The sequence below is a fragment of the Branchiostoma belcheri genome, unplaced genomic scaffold (assembly GCF_001625305.1).
Source record: "Branchiostoma belcheri isolate BF01 breed outbred unplaced genomic scaffold, Haploidv18h27 scaffold17, whole genome shotgun sequence".
NCBI lineage: Eukaryota > Metazoa > Chordata > Leptocardii > Amphioxiformes > Branchiostomatidae > Branchiostoma > Branchiostoma belcheri.
In genome coordinates, this window is record NW_017803157.1 from 3,601,803 (window position 1) to 3,623,021 (window position 21,219).

General features: G+C 39.4%; 1 protein-coding gene across 1 annotated transcript; it reads left to right on the top strand.

Moving 5' to 3' along the window:
- The first annotated feature begins 65 nt into the window (after positions 1-65).
- Positions 66-20,659, top strand: LOC109466629 (filamin-A-like). The gene is made up of 10 exons (XM_019764358.1): positions 66-294; positions 7,547-7,644; positions 7,919-8,056; positions 8,371-8,461; positions 9,253-9,330; positions 9,534-9,645; positions 10,076-10,151; positions 10,801-10,950; positions 20,107-20,208; positions 20,651-20,659. The coding sequence occupies exons 2-10, from the start codon at positions 7,612-7,614 to the stop codon at positions 20,657-20,659; spliced, it is 789 nt and encodes a 262-aa protein (XP_019619917.1). The 5' UTR covers positions 66-294; positions 7,547-7,611.
- The last annotated feature ends 560 nt before the right edge of the window (positions 20,660-21,219 follow it).

A 21,219-nucleotide genomic window follows, 5' to 3' on the forward strand; every position in this document is an offset into this window, starting at 1 on the left:
TTACGTAGGTGGATTTTTTTTCGCTCGTCCCACCCCTCCTATCCAGTGGTTTGTCCCTAGTCCCGCGAGAATTCAACTGCAGACAGCAAAATGGCGTCCGACCGCTGTTGAATTTTTAATTTGATCGTTGAAAAGAGCGATAATTACGCTTAATTACTTGATTACCGAGTTGGCGACGGTTTTGTTGACACTTATATGACAACAGGTCAGCCTTGTATGGCTTCTGCGTGTCACTTTCCTGCGTTTTTGACCAGAAATTCCCCGGCGAGATTTCGTTCTGGAACGGTTTGAAAGGTGAGAAGTTTGTCCCCTTGTTTTGCCACAACTGTAGCAGTATCAAGTTCTGCGACATAATTGTAGCGGAGCTCTGCGCTTTTTAGAAAGCTCTTCACAAAACCGTGATGCACTTGGCTTCGAGTGGATCGAGAGAGACCTAGCATTCTCAAACAAGGTAGGTTTGAGCCTGTGGTGTACACATTTAAGAGTGAAAGTTTAAGCTGATTAAATGCTCATTTATTTGTCACTTATACTAGTTATACACGCACACTACTGGAGTTACGTAGCCTGTATTAAGCCTAAATGATCTAAAATCGTTAAAAATTAAGGCGGTTATAATTGATTAAATGGGGAAAAGGCCCCATTTCACAGCTGTTACCATTTCGTCAGCGAAATTCTACTAGAAATTCAGGAAGCCGTTTTAAGTTGTTGACTTTTCGTATCGGATACGCATTTTAAGCGTACAACCCGGAAATCCACTAGCTTATGGCAACATTGATACCTTACTGTTTTGCTATTAGGTTGTGTGTATGTTCAAACAAATTCGCAGGATCTTTCTTGTGTCCAAAATACTCTTTTGACCACAGACAATGTATTATGTACAAAACAAAATATTTGCCAAGCTTTTTGTCCCTCCTGTTTTTAATTCCGTTTTGTGTGTTATGGCTGAGGTGTTTTGGTCTTCAGTACTACAAAACACATTTGCAAGCTCTACCCTGTATTTACTGCTCATTTTACTCAAAAGCAACATCATAAGCATTTTTGGGGCTTAAAAATGAAACAGTTGAATTTGCTTACCCTCCAAGCATCTAGGTTTAGACTTTGACATGTTTTTAGACATTTTTAAGTCTAATTCTCTTTTACACTGTTTTTAAAACATTGGGTACTGCCTGGCCAATTCAATACTGTGTTGTCAATTTGAGTTGTATGTTGCAGCCACAGAAATATCAGCTTGGAGATCAAAATTTTGCTCCATTTAGTGTTGACCTGCACGCATGTTTTGTACCTGTTCCACAACACCGAAGTGTATTTTCTCCTATGACCTATAGTATTTCGTTTTGTACATGTAATTACATCATACGTTGCCTGTGGTTAAAAGGTGTTTAGGATACAAGAAAGATCCTGCGAATTTGTTTGAATGTACACACAACCTAATGGCAAAACAGTAAGGTATCAAGCCACATAAGAAGTCACCAGAGGAGCGAAGATAGTTCACAGTACTACAAGACTGAACTGCCAAAGAAGAAAGAAGGCAGGCGGGGCAGCCTGTTGTACCATAAACACTAAACACCCCCAGACAATGCTGCAGTGTGCAGGTTATGATTAGACCATCAGCCAAGGCTGTTGTACTGGTGTTGCTGGTTTTGTTTTACAAATACGGGGGATTACATGTATGTAGTCTTACATTTGGGCCACATGTGGGGCTTCAGTAGTGAGGGTTCACAATTCACACCTGTACTGGATACACCTGTACTAGATACACCTGTACTACATATTGATACACCTGTACTAGATATAGCTGTACTAAATCTGGGCTGGAAATACCACCTGTATGTGTAGGTTATTGCAGGTAAAATTGAAACTGTGCAGGTATTTCTGATGTCTAGCTGCACCTAACCTGCACTGGTCCATGTACTGGGTATATGCAGGTTATTGCAGGTAAAATTGAAGCTGTGCAGGTATTTCTGATGTCTGCCTGCACCTAACCATGTCTGTGCTTCCAAAACTGAAAAAAATAAAACCGAAAATTTCAGATACATGTACATGTATTTGCAGTCATTGCTTTCGTACACAGTATTTAAAAAGAAAATATGTCAAGCATACAAAAAAGACAACTTTTCCTGTGTTTTCCTGGCTTGGATAATTGAGTTTCCAATTTAACATTTTAAGGTAATCATGAGAAAGTATCATCTCTAGCTCAAGAACACTTGTTTGACATTTATACATGTTCATGTACATTGTAATATGATACCTATGTGAAAAGATCCATATCTACAATTTCTGCATTTGTTGGTCTTTCCTTATAGAGAGCCTGCAAAGGGGGGGGGGGTAGTGATTACGAATTACGCGAAATTTTCGCCACCTATTACGATTTACGTTAAAGTCTCAGAGCTGATTACGACTTTACGATTTGCGGCTAATGTCCAATTACGAATTACGTTGATTTTTGCGGAGGCTGCCTACGAATTACGAAGTCTAAAACGGCCTGATTACGCCTTACAAAAAAGGGCTTGCAGGCCCTCTTCTAGATAACATTTTGCAAGCTGGCTTTACCAAACTACAAAGCAAAGATGCTTAAAAGTGTATGATGAATTCCCTTCAAAATCAATAAGCATATACCCTCTGCTTCAGCTGTTGTTTTTGTAGTACATGTACTATCCTTTTCAAAAAGCCATTTGTAACCCCTTTCTTGTACACACTAGTCCTGAAGGCAAAAAAAGCAGATGACCTTTCACCTTACACAGTCCACCACCTGTCAGTCACACATGTTGCCATGGAAACGTGATCCACATAGTAAGACTATCTCCATAGAGGCTTGTGACAGTTTGCTTAGCTGTATTTCGCTAGTCTGACACCAGTGAAGCTCTTCTGATGCATGTATACAGCTGTCTGTGTACTTTTGAAGGGCCTAACGTATTTACAGAAGCTCCATTTCAAAGTAGGGCAGAGAAAAGACATGTCAGTTATCTAGACTGACCTGTATCAGAAACCTGCCTCTGTGTCTGACAAGTATGGTAATTACTACTTTGGCTGTCATGTAGGGTCAGTGAATACACCGAAAAATTAAGTGACTGTCACTTTGAAGGGCCTAAAGTATTTACAGAAGCTCCATTTCAAAGTAGGGCAGAGAAAGGACATGTCAGTTTGACCAACCTGATATCTGAAACCTTTTGCTTCTGTGTCTAACAAGTATGGTAATTACTAGTAATTACTACTTTCGCTGTCATGTAAGGTCAGCGAATACATCGAAAAATTAAGTGACTGTCACTTTGATTTTTCGGTGTATAGGACCCCCTACTGTGTTGAAAGATAGATGTGTATTGTGAAGCTTGCTTACAGGTGCGTGTTGGCATGGATGTTGTCGGTTGACATGCCACTTTACTGGAAACGCAGCACACTTGTTAGAGCTATAGTGCCCTTAGGAAAGTACTAGACTAAGTGTAAAGTGTTTTCTGGGATTCCAAGGAAACAGAGTACATGACATGTTTGTTTGGATGTGATTTAGCACGATAACTCAAGAAGCTATGAAGGATTGTCATGGAACTTGGTAGGTGGGTAGGTCTTGATGAGACCTGGAAATGATTAGATTTTGGGATCCCTGGCAGCCTGTTATGGTACTGCAGTTTAACACTTTGATCATGATCTTATAATGCTAGGGTCATTAATTTTGGATGGAAGATAGCTCTTGTACTCAGTCATACAACTCTTATTTTCATGTCCAATACATGTGTCTTACAGTTGCATTTCTAGTTCATTTTATACCGTCAGGCCACACCAATTGAATGTCTGCGAACCACAGAAATGTATTGTCCTGGCCTCACTACACTACCGTAGTACCTGCTCCATTTCAATATATGCGGGCCTGGAGAAAATTCCAGAACCCAGCGATGTTGAAAAAGGGATCAACAGTCTAATGTTTTATGTAGACAGGAATCGTCCCTGACTGTTACCAAGGTGACTGTTACCATGGTGACAGATAAGGTCGGCAGGGCAGGCGTGCTTGGTTTGGTGGGAAGGAGACAGGTCAGTGGCAAGGGCATTTACGTGTGTCTGTCAGGGCTGGTAGTGTTTGAATTCATGCCTGGTGCAAGTGTGAAAGGTTAGGTGACTGAGGTACTGAGGTGAGTAGTCAGTGGTACTCTCCAAGCAGAGGTTGGCGGGGAAGATTGTTACCTTTCAAGAGGTTGGTAGGGCTAGTGACAGAAAACAACAGGGCTTATAATTTATTTAGATTCAGATGTCTTGCCCACCAACCTCTGCTTGGAGAGTAGGTGGTGCTAGTTGTTATCTAGTATAGATACAGATCTTCTATGGTAGATTGTAGTTCAGTGTTTGGTACCCTGGCAGGTATGGCTACCAAAAAGAGTCAACCCTGTTCCCTGTGTGTACATGTACATGAGAAACTGGATGTGTCAGGGTTAGTAGTGTTTGAATTCATGCCTGGTGTGAGTGTGTCTCAACTGAAAGGTACTGAGGTGAGTAGTACTAGTATACATGTAGTACTCTCCAAGCAGAGGTTGGTGGGGAAGACTGTTACCTTTCAAGAGGGTGGTGGGGGTATGGACAGAATAAAAAACGGGGCTCAATGTATAAAAAGGTAACAATCTTCCCCACCAACCTCTGCTTAGAGAGTAAGCAGTGCTAGTGGCTGAATCTAGTACAGATCTTCTTTGGTGCATTGTAGTTCAGTGTTTGGTACCCTGGCTGGTATGGCTGCCAAAATGAGTCAACCCTGTTCCCTGTGTGTACATGAGAAACTGGATGTGTCAGGGTTGGTAGTGTTTGAATTTATGCCTGGTGTGACTGTGTCTCAACTGAAAGGTTAGCTGACTGAGGCACTGAAGTGAGTAGTCAGTGGTACTCTCCAAGCAGAGGTTGGTGGGGAAGATTGTTACCTTCAAGAGGTTGGTGGGCATGGGGGTAGCGATAGAAAAAATGGGGCTTATATTTATAGAAAGGTAACAATCTTCCCCACCAACCTCTGCTTGGAGAGTACTAGTAAATAGTGCTAGTTGTTGTTATCTACAGATCCTCTATGGTTCAATGTAGGTCAGTGTTTGGTACCCTGGTATAGCTGCCAAAAAGAGTCACCCCTGTGCCCTACATGTGTACGTGTACCTGAGAAACTGGATGTATATTTTTTTGGGGGAGCTTCTTTCTTAGCCTGGTTGCCAAACCTATTTTAGCTCTCAAGTTCTACATACTCTCCTAGCTCTATTTGTAGAGAGGATGTAGGACTCAGGAGCTAAAATAGTTTTGGTAACCAGGCTACTTCTTTTTATTCTAGCCTGATATCCAGCTTTGGTTGGCTCTAGTCTTACTGTAAATGTTCTTTCCCCAAAAGGGGCACAGAAGCCAAACATGGCTTGATCTCAGGCTGTAGTCAATTCTGAACATGGAAATTTAACATTCTTTTACCATTTAGGCTTGTGTATATCAGTAAACACTTGACTTGTAGAAATCAGAAGAGGAAACAACACTGACAGCTGATTTTTTGGTCCTTGAGAGAGACAGAATGATTTGTAGGGTGTCTGATTACTTCGTTAATAGGTGATTAGGCTGTAACAAAGATGATAGCAGTCACACCGGAGAGGTAATTATTACTAGGTAAAGTGGTGCTCCACAGGTGGTAGTCAGGACCTCTAGGGTACTTGAATACAAATAATTTGAAGGTCAATAGATGTTTTGTTTATCTAGCTACATGTGTAACAGTAGTGTTGAGTGTTGTGCCTTTACAATTAGGCCTAGGAAAAAAAATGTTGTGTTTCCCTGTACAACGTTTTATCAATCAGGTGTCAGATCGTGGAGGTAGAAAAGGTTGCAGGTGTCCAGCGCCCAAAAAAGTCTAGGGTCGGCAGGTTTTTCTAGGGTCGTTTGGGAAACAGGAAACACCATTTTTTCCTAGGCCTTTTGCAATAGAGATAGAAATAGATTTAGATATAGAAAGTGAGCTGATGGTACAAAACCTTGTCGGCAGCTTAGTTATATGTGTGTGATATCAGTGTATACTGTCTTACAACTTGAACACCTTTTTGGACATCCAGCATATTTTTCCCACTATTGTATGAAATTTAGCCTGGGTTCCAAACCCATAGCACACTAGACACAAGTATCTCAGTGAGCCAGTACTTTGTGTCCAGTGTGCTATGGGTTTGGAACCCAGGCTATATGAAGTTATCTCAAGCCAAAATTTGAAGCAGACATTTTGCCCTTAGGCAGATATTCCCACCATTTTGTATCCCATCCCCCAGCCAATTGAAATTTACCGAATAGTAAAATGTTTATACTGGAGAGTTGGGTGTAAATATTTAATAGAAAGCCGAAACCCCTGGTACAATGGGGAGGTCAGAGAAAGTAGGTCTGTGACCTAGAGTATTTCTCATGAATGCTGTGCCTGCTTTATATTATAGCCTCTACCAGGCTCTGGGAAGCAGCTAGAAAGAGAAGAAATTGGCCATAGACAACGACAACGCTCTACTGTAAATTTTGAGAGCTGGCTACGTATTATGCTAAATTCAGGAAATCTCTCGATTATGTTTTACGATAAATTCCAAGTGGCTGCAACGCATTACGTAGAGTTAAAACGGCTGATCACGCTCTACGGAAAAGGGCAATTGTGGGCCCCCATAGATAACATTTTTCCACTCACTCTCTAGCAGACCAACTCTCCTGGTGTGTTATCTTTCTATTTAAACAATTTCTACTCTTTCCAGCCACTTCCCAGAGCCTGGTAGAGGTTAGCTGCTTCATGGGGGCCCGCAAGCTCTTTTCTGTAGAGTGTAATCGGCCGTTTTAATTCTACGTAGAGCGTAGACGGACCGCTCTAATATTTTTGCGTAGAGCGTATTTGCCGTTTTAATTCTACGTTATGCGTTGTAGCCACTTGGAATTTATCGTAAAGCGTAATCGAGAGATTTCCGAATTCAGCGTAGAGCGTTGTCGGGACCCCCCCCCCTTGCAGGCCCTCCTTCATGCCTGCTTGAACATTACACTGTTTGTTCAGCATAACCACTGAACCGCTTTGACTTGTAGTTACAAGCAGCTTAAGAGAGGACTGTCACATTTGATCCATTCACGCATTCCAGGAAGGACCACTACTTGTTTCGATAAGTATGGTGGGTGCTTTTAAACACGCTCAAGGTGTGGCTCTCTTCACACAAAGCGACCCCTGTTTTATGTCCAATCTGAGAGATGTCTCAAACAAAAGCTAGGTGCTCTTTAGTGGGGGAAAATATGTCAAGTGCCTTTTCCAAGGGTATAATTGGTGCCTAGTAGGGATTTGGACCCAGAACCTTTAGATTCTTTTATAATCTAAGTCAACAACTCTAACATACAAGACCACCCTGACACCTCCTATCATGGTCACAGATACGACATCTCATACTCATAGCAAGGTACTCATTTTCACATGTCGGGTGAGAAAATAGATTTAGTAAGGGCCTGCTAGGGATTCAAACTCAGAACCTTTAGATTCTAAGACAACAAACCTATTATTACTACAAAACCACCTTGACACAGATAACTCATCTGTCCCCTCTTTCTGTTCCAGGTTGCTGTCAGAGCAGCTGTAGAGACTACGATGTCATCGCCCAGGTGATGTGAGAAGTGGTTACCATGGCAACAACATCCTTCAGCTCCATCCTCCAGGTAAGGGTACCATGGCAACCATCTATCTCTATGGTAACAACATCCTCTGAGTAAGGGTACCATGGCAATCATCTCTCACTATGGTAACAGCACCATGACAACCATCTGTCACTATGGTAACAGTACCATGACAACCATCTGTCACTATGGTAACAGCACCATGGCAACCATCTGTTACTATGGTAACAGCTATGTGTTGAAGGCACTTGATCAAAGACATGTAAGGCTTCTCTTGATTGGTGCATCATATGGCTCCCTGTTTTCTGATTGGCAGGTGTACCAGGGCTGGGCCAATAGCGTGCTGTGTGAGGGAGGGTACCTGATCGAGGACCTGACTGAGCTGCAGAATGGAGCCCTGTTGTGTTGTCTGGTGGACATCCTGACTGGCTCCCATCTCACCCCAACCACCCAGGTGCCATGGCAATATCTATCATATACATGTAGGGCTCGAAGACAGAAGGATGTCTACAATAGGGCTCGAACTACTTTTTTCCGCATAATCTGCACTGGTGCAAGTAGCATTGAAAATTTTACCTGTACCACTCACTTTTTTTAGAAGTATGGATCATACTAAAAAGGTTAGGTGCAGGTAGACATCAGAAATACCTGCACAGCTCCAACTTTACCTGCACTAATTAAGGTGCATATGCACCTAGTATTTTAAGCAAGAAATGCTTTAAAAAAAGCTTGCCGATGTTTTGTAAAATGATTTTGCCATGATTACAGATCAGCAGCCCGACAGCCAGCCTGGAGAATGTGGAAAAAGTGCTGAGTCATCTCAGACAACATGGCATCAAACTCAACGTCACGGCAAGGGGTAACACTGATCTACTCATGTCTAAGTAAACCCACACCGATCAAACTTTGATACAGTCTGTGTAACAGTACTAGTGATCACCTGTACAAAATGACCACCTGGTAATATATAGTCAGAGCTGTGATAGTGGCTACTTTTACATTAACATGTAGAATTAGGATCATCTGGCTATTGATACAGTACGAGTGACTAGTGATGCATACCTAAACTCAATTTTAGGTTCAGGTCCGGATTCAAGTCCAGAGGTTTAGGTTCAGTTCTGGACTTGCAAGTCCGGACCTACACCCATGGCATATACAAAATTGCATGTTGGCAACCTTGCAATGTTGTCTGGGTGAAACTTTGGCCACATAAGATGGAGGCTGGTACTTAACGATGCCCGATGGCAATGTTTTCTTCATTTTGCAGCAAAGATTTTGCAATCTACGGAAGGTTTTAGGTGGTTTGGAAAGAAAAGGGGTATGTGACGTGGTCTTTTATGGTAATAAGTCCAGACTCGGTTCTTGACTTTTAGTTTTTTTTGGACTTGAACCTAAACATTCTTACAAGTCCGGATCCAAGTCCAGTGAACCGGTATGCATCACTACGAGTGACCACCTCTACATAGGGATCACCTGGCAATTCATACACTTAGATCTTCAGCAGTGACCACCTTTTTTCAAATATTTAGCTAGAGTACCCGGCAGAATTTTGAGGTAACGGTACTCATTCAGTAATGCATGTAACGTTTAACATGTATGTACACATTTTGTAGATACAGAGAATCATTTTTGTTTCCCATCCCACCCCAGGTGTTGTGTGTGGGGAGCTGAAGTCTCTACTGGATGTGGTGTGGGCCCTGATTCTACACTATACAGTACACAATAAAGGTAGGAAAGCATGTATCATCACAGAAGTGGTTGCTCATTCCTTGACAAAGACTGGAATTTTTTGTGTTGGAAATTACAGTTTAAACCTGTTTTACACACAACATCAATTATAAACACAGTTACCTATGATAATAGTCTTTCTACCAAATTTACTTGTAATAACTACTTATTTACTTTATCTTATTTTATTTTGTGTCTCCCAGACTGTAACCCGTTCCAGCGGACAGTTCGAGTAGGGAAGAGACTGTTACTGGAGTGGTGCAGCTCCCAACTCCCAGACCTGCCTATCAACATTAATGGCTCCATGGCATACAAGTAGGTCTATTTGATATATGAGTATTCTTTTACACAACTTCTTCTATCTTGCTTATGTTTTGGTCTGTCAGACACCTTCCTCATCAGAGCTTCTGACTGTAGTTCTGCTTCTCGCTGCTATATGTACACACATGTAGCCGATGTAGGTGCCGCTTTAGTCAGAAGCTCTGAGGAAGGTGTCTGATAGACAAAAACATAAGCAAGGTACATGTAGGAGAAGTTTGATTGTGTAAAAGAATACTCCTATATCCTATTCTCTACAAACCTGATGAAACTATTTTCGAAAGTATGTCTATTTTTTCAGATTCTGTAGATCCAGTGAATTAAAGAAATGGATTTACCCATTTTGTGTGTGAAATACCCAAGGTAGTCTACTAGTCACATATATTGATTTGTATAACATCTTCTTTCTTATCTAATTTCTCCTCAGCTACAGCAAACATTCGGTGCTGACCCAGCTGATAGGAAAGTACTGCTGCATGCCACACCTGGGGTCACCTGCACAGGTGAGAGGGTTTATACACCTGGCTCAAGATCAGCAGAGCATATCTAATCCTCACACAGCAGTGCCCTACCTCAGATAGATAGATAGATAGATAGAGATAGATAGACAGATAAATAGATAGATACATAGAGAGAGAGAGAGAGAGTGAGAGAGATAGATGGCTAGGTAGATAGATAGATAGATAGATAGATAGACAGAGATGGATGGATGGATGGATGGATGGAGAGAGAGAGAGAGATGGATGGATGGATGGAGAGAGAGAGAGGGAGGGAGAGAGAGATAGATAGATACATAGATAGATAGATACAGATGGATGGATGGATGGATGGATGGAGAGAGATATAGATAGAGAGAGAGAGATAGAAAAATTGAGATAGAGAGGGAGAGAGAGGAAGAGAGAGGAGAGAGAGAGGAGAGAGAGGGATGGAGAGAGAGAGAGAGATGTTGGGCACCCAATTATTTTCTGCACCTAAATTTCTTTGCGGTACCAAGTGCAAAGGAGCCCTGTTACAAATCAAATGGCACCCATGGCCAGGATAAAGTTTAGATGCACCAATGTATTAATGAATTTCTATTTGCCACGAGCCAATTTGACTATGAAGACTATTACATATGTTGCATTTAGCTAAAGCGTTGCTTTTCCTTCCCAGAGCACAGATGTTATGACCCTGACTAACGCAGTCCTGGCCGCGGAGGAGAAATTCGGGGTGTCAAAGCTGATCGTCAGTCCCAGCGAGATTCTGAATGGGACAGCTGACGACCACGCGCTCATGATCTACACAGCCCTGCTCAGGAGGAAGGTAAGAAACTGTTCATTCATTCATTTTATATTCACTTACTCACTCAATCATTCATCCTTTCATTCCTTGCTCAGGAGAAAGGTAAGAAACCAGGCACTAAGGCATCTTTGCTCACCTTCGTTTGTTCATTTGTTTGTTTGTTCGTTCAGACATTCATTCGTTCATGCACTAAGGCATCTTTACTTGCCTTCATTCGTTCATCAATCTACTCATTCATTCATTCGTTCATTCATTCATTCATTCATTCATTCATTCATTCATTCATTCATTCATTCATTCATTCATTCATTCATTCAGAAAGACAACTATTAATTCATTCAGACATTAAAAAGAAATTCCTTTTCCAATTTGGATGTAAGAGACTGGTGGTTAACAATTACCACCAAGTATTAAATACTATCTAAAGCCAAAGAACAAGAAATAGTCATGCCTTCAGGTACCATAGTCACTGGCTGACACCAAGTACAGTAGGGGCATCATCACTTGATAGCTTTAGACAACATTTACAGTTGGATGTGCAAAGATGTGCAAAGATGTAACAGGTTGTTTGGTGTAATATAGCCAGCTGCTGCTGTGCCGTATGCCTGCGAAGCTGGTGTGTTACACTAAAGGCCATGACATGAGGCCTCAGTCAAAATAAATGTGTGGTCCCCTGCCCTTTGAAAAAACATTCCTTATTTAAACTCTAAAAACGACTTGTATTATTCAATAGAATGTCTGAATAGAGAATCGCAACTTGTTCAATGTTTAATACTAATATAGAAACCAGTCGTGAATTTTTGATAACAAGATTCCATAACACATATCATATGCTTTCATCTGTCTATATGAGGACAGTAAAAGATCAATATATGGGGATGATCAACCTCTTTTGTTCCTTTATTCTTCAGTTTTCCTCCGCATTCATTTCTTTATTGCACATTGCCACAGCTGTCAATACTACTATTGGTTATTGAATAGTCCTCAGCTATACCTTGTGTCGTGCCTATTATGCATCAATTTTGTATGATGGGCCATCTTCAGAGCTGTTACTAGATGGAAAAATATGGTAGACAGTGCTGTATGCAGTACAGATGTCAATTAAACTTCCCTTCCCACCAGTGTTTTAGCTACCTTGAAATATTTTTCGTCATCTCAATTTTGTTGGACATGTTGAATGCTGAAGATCGACAATCATAGGAAATTTTGAACAAATTGAAATTCTTGATCCTCTGGCATTTTGAGGACCAAATTTTGCTGTTAGACGAAGTTTAGTTTAATGTCATCTCTTTTCCTATCTTTGCACACATTTTCTGTCAAAATTTTGTCCTTCATGAGCAGCAAAATTCCATCAAATGATGGAAAGATGGACACTGCCTAGAACACTGCTTCCCACGCATTTTAGATGTGGCTTGTAAATGTTATGAAAATTGTGTTGAAATCACAATTAAATTTGAAAAGCCATGAAAAAGCCATGTAGCATGTGATACATGCTACTCATGCTGTCTACGTAGTTGGAAGATTGTTAGCCTTTTAATTTTCCACCTCTCATTTTTATTTAATACAAAGCATTGTAGTTGTAAATGCTAGTTGTGAATTATAGATGAGTTTAACCCCTAATGGAGAGTAAGCTGCACCTGTTACTACAACAGGTGGTTGATACTGTGTTTTGATATGCAGTATATCATATCTGGGCCACGATAACCTTTGATATGATCATTTAAAGTTCATCTGTGTTAGTTACATGTATAAAGTTAAACTTTTGTTCCAACACTGAAAGTAAATGATGTCACCTAGAGCTTTTGACAAGTCACCTCAGTAGACTGACCAAAGCTCTAGTTGAGAACATTTACTTTTTGTGTTTTAACTTTAAAGAACCTTCAATATGGGTGTTCTTGCCTAAGTGATAACTACCCTTATCAAATAGGGTTCTTAGGGGCTTCCTAATTTGAACACGTTTTGCAAGCGCTGAGTACACCAGTTTTCAAAGATTTGATTACTAGTACCAGATTCGGATGTTGGAATTGATGTTGTTGCAATTTTTTGTTTAGGGACGTCAAATTTTCTCCAAAATTGCGTTGCCATCTGGTACGACAAAAATATAGATTTTACCCTTTTCACACTTACATCATTTACAATCATAAATTGCACAAGTCAAAAACAAGACCTCCCCACAACCATTAAACTATTAACGTACAGTAAACATCCTAAAGCGTAACAGCCGTGCATTAACACATTATCTGCATCCGTTCCACCGTATGAAAACAGCTGGTAGCAGCGTTAGGCCCCAGCAAGTAAATTTTATGGGTGACATCCTCCGCAGACTCCAAATCTAATGCGAGCGGGCAAAAAAAGAAAAGGCAGGCCGAAAAAAAACAAGGTTCTTACATTTTGAAATTTTGGGTCAATCGGTGTACTAATTCTTTTGATTCAGTGGGAACATCACATATACACAGCCAACATCACATATCACTGCATCAAAGTGAGAAACAAAATATTAAATCACTCAGAGCCTTTTCTTGTCTCCTTTCTTCATAGTTATCTTCCAGCCACCTCCCGGCATGGCAACAGACATCTTTTCCCATTTTCGGCATGTTGACCACTGCCAGAAGGCAACAAAATTTCTTGGTTTTTTTCCAAAAAATCAGGTGAAAATTAATGCGCATGCTGATGTCATCCATAAAAATTACTTGCTGTGGCCTTAATCAATGGATCATAGCCAAGAGGGTGAAACGCAGGGTTTCCTTTTGTGTTTTGTGTATACAAAATCTGCCGTGCTTTCAACAGAACCATTTCTTACTGCTGTGACCTGAAAGGGAGAAAGAAAACAAGCACAGGTGTCCCTTTTTTGCGGGGATGAAGTCCTTTTGTGTAGAGAGATTACGTGAATCCTACCATGCTTTTACCTTGGCTAACTTGTTATTGATTGATAAAGAGCATGTAAATGCAGAGATGATCAGGGATATACAACAGGTTCAACAAGCAGAGGCTGGGGCACACTTGCTTTCCCAAGGTCTGCATTAAACTCTCAATAACTGTATTTTTAAACTGATAATTATTGTATAATAATGTTAACAGGGCTCAAAATAATGGGTGCATGTTAATGAGTTGAGATTAAAATTGTCTAGTTTTTGGATATTATAAGTGATGCATGTAAGTTACATGACGTGCATTTACCAAATGTAGGACTTAACTTTTAGTTAAAACTATCTCAGAATCAGATACTACTAGTATCTTTTACTTCTGAATTCAGAGTTTTTTTTTTAAATCTTTTTCTTCCTTTTGTCTTATCCCTTGTTTTTCCTTCTTTATGTATTATTTTGTTTTCAAATATACAAAGCAGGCAAACTGGACATTACTAGTATGCATTGATGCAGAAAAAACGATTAACACTTTACAGTGCCTTTAATCTCTTGACCTTCAGTCATAATTATCGCCTCTGAGTTGTTGACAAGATGTCAATATTTGTTACTCTCCAAGCAGAGGTTGTGGGGAAAGATCGTTACCTTTTTATATATGGCCGTTTTGTTTGTCCTGACCCCCACCACCCGTCGGTGGCCGCGGAGCTTCTCTGGCTAATGGATACTGCCTGGCCAATTTGATACTGTCTTTTTGCCACCGAGAGGGATCTGCTTGGAGATTAAATATTTGTCAGGAAGTGGTCCCATGTGCAGACTGCAGTTAAGGCTTTTACAGCACAGTGCCCACTTAGATAGGAAGGAAACATTCATATAGGCACAGTTTCAGAAGTTAAGGTTTTCAATCATTTTTAAACATAGGGTATCGAATTTTCTTCTTACAAAACCAGTAAGGTTCTCACCTGCTTACGTTTCAATGTCTATCAGACACCTTCCTCAGAGCTTCTGACTGGAGTTCTGCAACTCACCGCTATTTAACAGCGTAAGCAGGTGAGAACCTTACTGGTTGTGTAAGAAGAAAATTCTATACCCTAAGTATCTTCCAACCTGATGATGAAATTATTTACGGAAATTTTTAAACATACATGTAAGATTTCTCCAATGTGTTTTACAGTGTATGCCAGTTATTTGCAAAACGTTTTTTTAAACAAATCCTGCCAATTAAAAAGAATTGTGAAAACCCAAACCTATTCCCATTGATGCCATTGTTTATAGTACCCCCTATTTGAAAAGCCAGTGCCGGCTAATTGGAAAAAAATTGTCAAGTTGTAACACATTTCCAATCAAAAATATGCCAAACAAATCACCAAAATCGGTATACATGTATCTAAACTTAAGCACCTTTAGTTAATTATATAACATGTATCATGAAGTAAAAAGACTTTCTCAATGCTGGTAAAAAACTGTAGACATTGGCCTTCAAAGTGTTTTCCGCTCACCATTTGTAATTCATAAATCAAGTTATTTATGCCATCGAAGTACTACAAGCCACTTTACACACTCTCTGTAAATCATAATAAAGAAAATTTCTACATGTACAATGTATTTACATCCCAAAAAGTTGATTTAGGAGTACAATATTTTCTTCTTTGACTTTTGAAAGAAAAACTCAAACAGTGCATGAATGTATCCCTTGCAAGTCCTTTCATTCTTTCGACCTAATTGAGGTTAGAGGAAGAATTTGGTTTGTCAGAGGCTCATTTGCATGTCAATTGTGTTGAACATAGAACAGGTGGGGTCACTTTTCTCCGTTTAGGTTTAAGTTTCTGCCAATGTTTTTGTGGGGGGCATTCAAAGGGTATCGCCACAAAACATCCAAGTATTGCCAGTAGAAAAATCGCTTCAAAACATCCTAACAAAAAATTGACAAAAACACCTGTGGTGTGTATAATCTTTGCAGAATCGATTTGAAGGCTTCAGTAAGGTTAGAGTTACCTTGGAGATACCCCAAAGTGTTGCCCGACCTAACTTCGTTTACTGAGGACCACAGAACTTCTGCGACGGCCCCCGTAGGTCCCTGACCCCGGTCGGTGTGTAGATATCGTGGTGTCAGCTTGGAGTAACGGTTTTCCATGGATGGGTAGGAACTTATGCCAGCTCACTCAAGGGGGTCAAACTGAAGACATTCCTAAGTCCAGGAGGTATGCGTAGTGTTAAGTGTGTGGGGAGTTTGTTTGTTCTAGTGTGGCGCTCAGTGTGGGGGGATTAGAAGTCAAGCAAAACGGTCATTGTCTCTCACATTGGGACGTTTCTTTGGACGGGCCTGGCCGTTTTTTTACTCAGTCATTCATACATTGTGCGAAGGTAAAGAATTGTGGTAGAACCTGGTTTAGGTTATGCCTGATTGTCTAAACTGCGAAGCATCTGAGAAAGTCCTACCTAACAGTAGCCTTATAATAGTAGTTCTTACATAAAAATAGTATTCAAAAGTCTCTACCCCTTAGTGTTAGCATACTAGTCTACTATTTGCTTTTCTTTTATTCAGTCTTTTCAATACACGTGTTTGGCTTATATAGTAACTTGCCAACTCATGCTTCATTTAAGATGTACCATTTTGGATTGTGTTGTGAATGCACAAATCTGGTAGCTAGAGTAATCTCAAATCAAATGTAGTTCTAAGGTTAAATCTTGAAATCTTGAAAAAAAGCTGGATGACAGATATAGCCTGAAGTCAGTAGTATTCAATGTCAGTACCTATCTTCGCGAATTAATTGTATATTCCTGCTCTACTACTGAATCATTGATATCCTCGTATACATTTTACACATAGCAGCTCGCATTAAATCTTAGTCAGACATAATCTCTAATCTGTTGATCTTCTGGAGCAGAATTAAGCCAAGACGACTATCGTCAGTTGTTACCTCAAACCCCCGCTATGTTGTCTCAACAAATTCCTTCTTTTGTTGTGGCCTTACGAAAACGCACGGCTCTCCTCCCTTCGTGTAACATAATTTGTTTTCCTTCCTCTGTGCTTCGTTGCTCTCACTAAATAAACTTTGGGACCAGGTTTTTTTCATCAAACTTTTCCAATAGTCATCATACTACTACTACTAGTAGTATCTTGTGGTGGTGCAATGGTTTTTTACGTGTTTACGACATTTTGTATGCAAGTTGTTTATGCTTCAAAGGTGGGCACAGGTTACTCTTGAAAAGGCGAAAGATCAAGTTGTGTTTTTGTGTTTACTGCGAAAAGACTGAGGTGGACTATAGGGTATCGAGTGAGGCTAACTGCACAATTGTTCAGGCGAAAACAAGCTTGTATGCTCCAGCTTTGCACTTGAAAAACATCCCTAGCTCTTTTGTCAGTTCTTTGTAATGTAATAGATCAAATACACAGTCCTTTAAGTGTTCAAAGAGTTGCGGCCACAGCAAGGTATGATTTGAAGTTCTTGTACCTAATTAGATAAGCCTTTTCTTTCATCACTTTCAAACAACATGAAAAGGTAAATGACCTTGTAAAGCCTGCAAAACAAATGTTTTCTGATACTTTTGTCATTCGTGTTCGTTGATATATTTCAATAACAACACGCTGTCTTTTTTTCTTATATTCAGTAAAATGTTTTTGTGTCACAGTAGAAAGATTGTAGAATGGTCGCCTTTAATTTATAAGAAGTGAGCGAATGTGTTCCATATGGCTTCATGAAACTTAGAGAAAATGAGAACAATTAAACAATTTGCAGTAATTAAAAATAGATGATTAAGCTTTTGTTATTCAAATTAATTATAGACTAATGCCCCCACCCATTACTTGTCCCTGCCTTTTTTACAGACTACTCAACTGTTGATGTAAACATGCAGATATAGAAAATGTACATTTGTAGAATTCATCCCTAACCAAAGCTAGGTATTCATTTTCACCTGAGTTGAGTGAGGAAAATAGCTGTAAAGTGCCTTTTCCAAGGGTTCAACACAGGGGCCTGCCAGGGAATCAAACCTAGAACTCATTTGCACCAGACAAAGAAGGTGAGATAAATATCATTGTGTTGACAGGAAAAACTGGTCTGACAATGAACCAACTTGTCTGTCATCAACACAGTGCAGTTAGAATTTTTTCGAACCAAACATGACTCTTTTTTGACTCTCATTTGAACATTTTAGATCAAGATTCTTATGTTCTGCTACCATATATTATGGTAGACATGACAATTTCTTAAGCAACTCTATTGTAGTTCTGACTCCTCTTTTGGAGACAGTGTCCAGTCTTGGACTCAGTCAAAAAGGACTCAGAGTCTAAAATCCTTCTGCTAAAAAAAAAGAGGGATATTGTTGGGAGCTGTTTGTACAGAAATATCGCAGTATGGAGACAGTTGGCAGTAGTATCTACTCTTTCAAACTGATTGGACAGGTGGTGAAACACTTTACAGGTGTGAGGGTTTCCACCGAGAACCAGGTATGTGAAACGTCCAGGGTTTAACATTCTTTACCTGTTGTTACCAGTACTATACATGTACATGTAGGTATGCAAGGCAATAACTCACCTATGATGTGGTTCGAGATGGTGGATGTATTGTTAGAAATAAACCCTCTGTAAACCATGGATTTTAGGTTAGTTAAAAGCTTTTCAGATACTAATTCATCTTGATTAATATGTAATTTGAAAGCAACTGTTGAGTATACAAATTACATGTACCTAGCTCAAAACTATAATTTATTAAAAGAAATTAATAAACTTATAGAGGATTACATTTTCAGTCCATTCAACAATGTATCATTTGTAGATGTTGTACAATAACTCATAATATGAATAGTATTTGATTCTGTTTATCAGAATTTGGGCACATTTGACTGCAGTAGTAAGGTTTTATTTTGGAAATCTACAGATTAAAAAAGAGTATATATAAGGTTCAATTGTTAGGCAATCATACAAAATAAAGTACAGGTAATACATGCCAACATATCACTGTATGGTAGCACATACATGTATAGACCTTGTCTACCAAAGTTTGTTACAACTTTTTCTGGCTGCTGACTTTATATCAATATTGACTTTCTCTCACCTTACATTGTTTACCTAACTTTGTATCCTTCTGTGGTCTGAACCATGTGATCTAGGGAATTGTGATGTTGCCAAGTGATTCAAGTAGCAATGTTTCATTCAACACATCATTAAGACCTATAATTATCTTAAGTATCACATAGTTGAAACCTGTATCTTGAAATGGTCCAATCAGTTCAATCCCTGGTTGTTTTCTTCTTGATATTTCAGCATTTTTTGAGTTCCAGTCTTTATAGATGTTGAAAAGGTTGTTTGAGTAACTGTTTTCTTGTGTATCCCATGTCTTTGATGTCTAACCTTCATCGATGCATAAATATGAAAACAGGTTATATCTGAATATAAGCAGGTAAACACAGTTTAAGACAGTGAATAAAGTCAGTTTCAAGTTTTTTTCCAAGCTCTTAAACTTCATTTTGAAATCATAACTTTTACATTAAAATGTCCAAGAGGATCCAGAATAAACTGAATCAGATGTACACAATGTAACCTTTAAGTATTCATTATTTTACTCGGTTAAACAAGAAGGTTTAAGATCTCCTTTTAACAATGACATTCTTCCCAATTTATTCTTGTTCTTGTTAAGTTCCACAGTAGCTAAGGGATATAACTTACACATTGGACAAGTTAAACAAGCGTGGTGTTTATGTGACAAATTTGTTTATTTTGAACTGTTCCCTTCTGTTAACGGACAGCCTAAAGGCTCTAGCAATTCAGGGTCTTTTACATGTACATGTATTAGGTTAATTCTTTTGTATCCATGTTAACTTTGTTGGTATATTTAGTTATAGACCTTACAAAAGTCACTGTACTTTTGTAGTGTTAATAAAGTATAAAATGTATTTATACTATTATAATTCTGTTCCCTCCTAACAGTTTTCCCCCTAACATTAGTAACAATGCAGTGCTATGAACAAAAGTTTGAAATTCATTGTTTTTATTATAAACCAGCCCAGTATGTTAACTTCATGGCTCCAATCATACATTGTATCATTTGGAGAAACAGTATCATAGGATGCATTTTTATTTCTTATTGTCTTTCACCCTGTCTCTTCAAATTTTTTTTTAAAAGTCCAAGAACCAACAAATCAAACTGGTTTGGCATAAAGTATACAATGTATTAATGCTGTTATAATTCTGTTTCCTATTCCAAGAGGACTCGTCAGTGCCGTTTAGTTATAGACCTTACAAAAGTTGCTGTACTTTTGTTGTGTCAATAAAGTATACAATCATGTATTCATGCTGTTATAATTCTGTCCCTTCCAGATCTCCCTACTCCAGGAGGACCCATCAGTTCTGGCTCAGGCAGGGAGGATCCTGCTCGCAGACGCACCAAAACTCCTGCGAACCACACAGTCTCACAGACAGGTCAGACATTTACTTTTTGAAAAATGGTCAAGGCCATATTACCAGGGCTTGAAATACCACCTGCATACATGTATGTAGGTGAGTGCAGGTAAAATTGAGGATCCTGCTAGCCGACACATCAGAGAAAAGTGAGACGTTTTCTTTTTTAAAAGGGTTAGGACTGTTATCCTGGGTGCCGTCCGATTTGTAACGCCAAACAAAATATTTTTCGGGGTTTGCCGTTACAAATTCGATGGCACCCAGTCTATAGGACTGTATAGCCGGGCTCAAAATACCGACTGCATATGCAGGTAAATGCGGGTAAAATTGCACCTAACCTAGACTGGTCCATGTACTGGGTAATATGCAGGTTAGTGTGGGTAAAATTGGAGCTTTGCAACTCTCCCAACTGAAGAAAGAGCAGGTTGAGATTCAAAGTCTCAATCTTTGGGTCCAAAAGCAGGGTCACTGATAAATTCCTTTATGCTATTTCATGTTCAATTCAATCATGAGACCCTCTATTTGAGTTGCTGTCTAACATGTAGTAGTACATGTACATGCATGTACATACCCTGGTAGCAAGAAACAAAAAGAAACGTTAAAATTACAGTTTTCGTTCAGTTTTCAAGAGTACTGTCGCTTGATGTTAATATCATGTCTTCAAGAAATCTTTTAAACCTGAGAAAAGAAAATTAAGTGTAAAGAAATGAGTGATTTTGTTTGAACTGTTGACCCCGCATATTCTCCACTCACCACCTTGTCCCCTGTTGTGTTGACTTAAACCTTTATTAAAATTCCTCAAGACCTGGCCTAAAGCCAACATCAGTCTGTACATCAACAGGTATAATGTTTCAACTACACTCCAGGCAAGACATGCTGTGATTTTGGAAAGAGTCATGTTAATATTAAGAGTTTACGTTTGGAAGTGACTGGTCATTAATTATCCTGATGAAGGCGACAGTGGTCGTCGAAAATTTCATCACTGTGTATTCGTTGTGTTGGAATAAAGTTCAACATTTTACTATAATTACT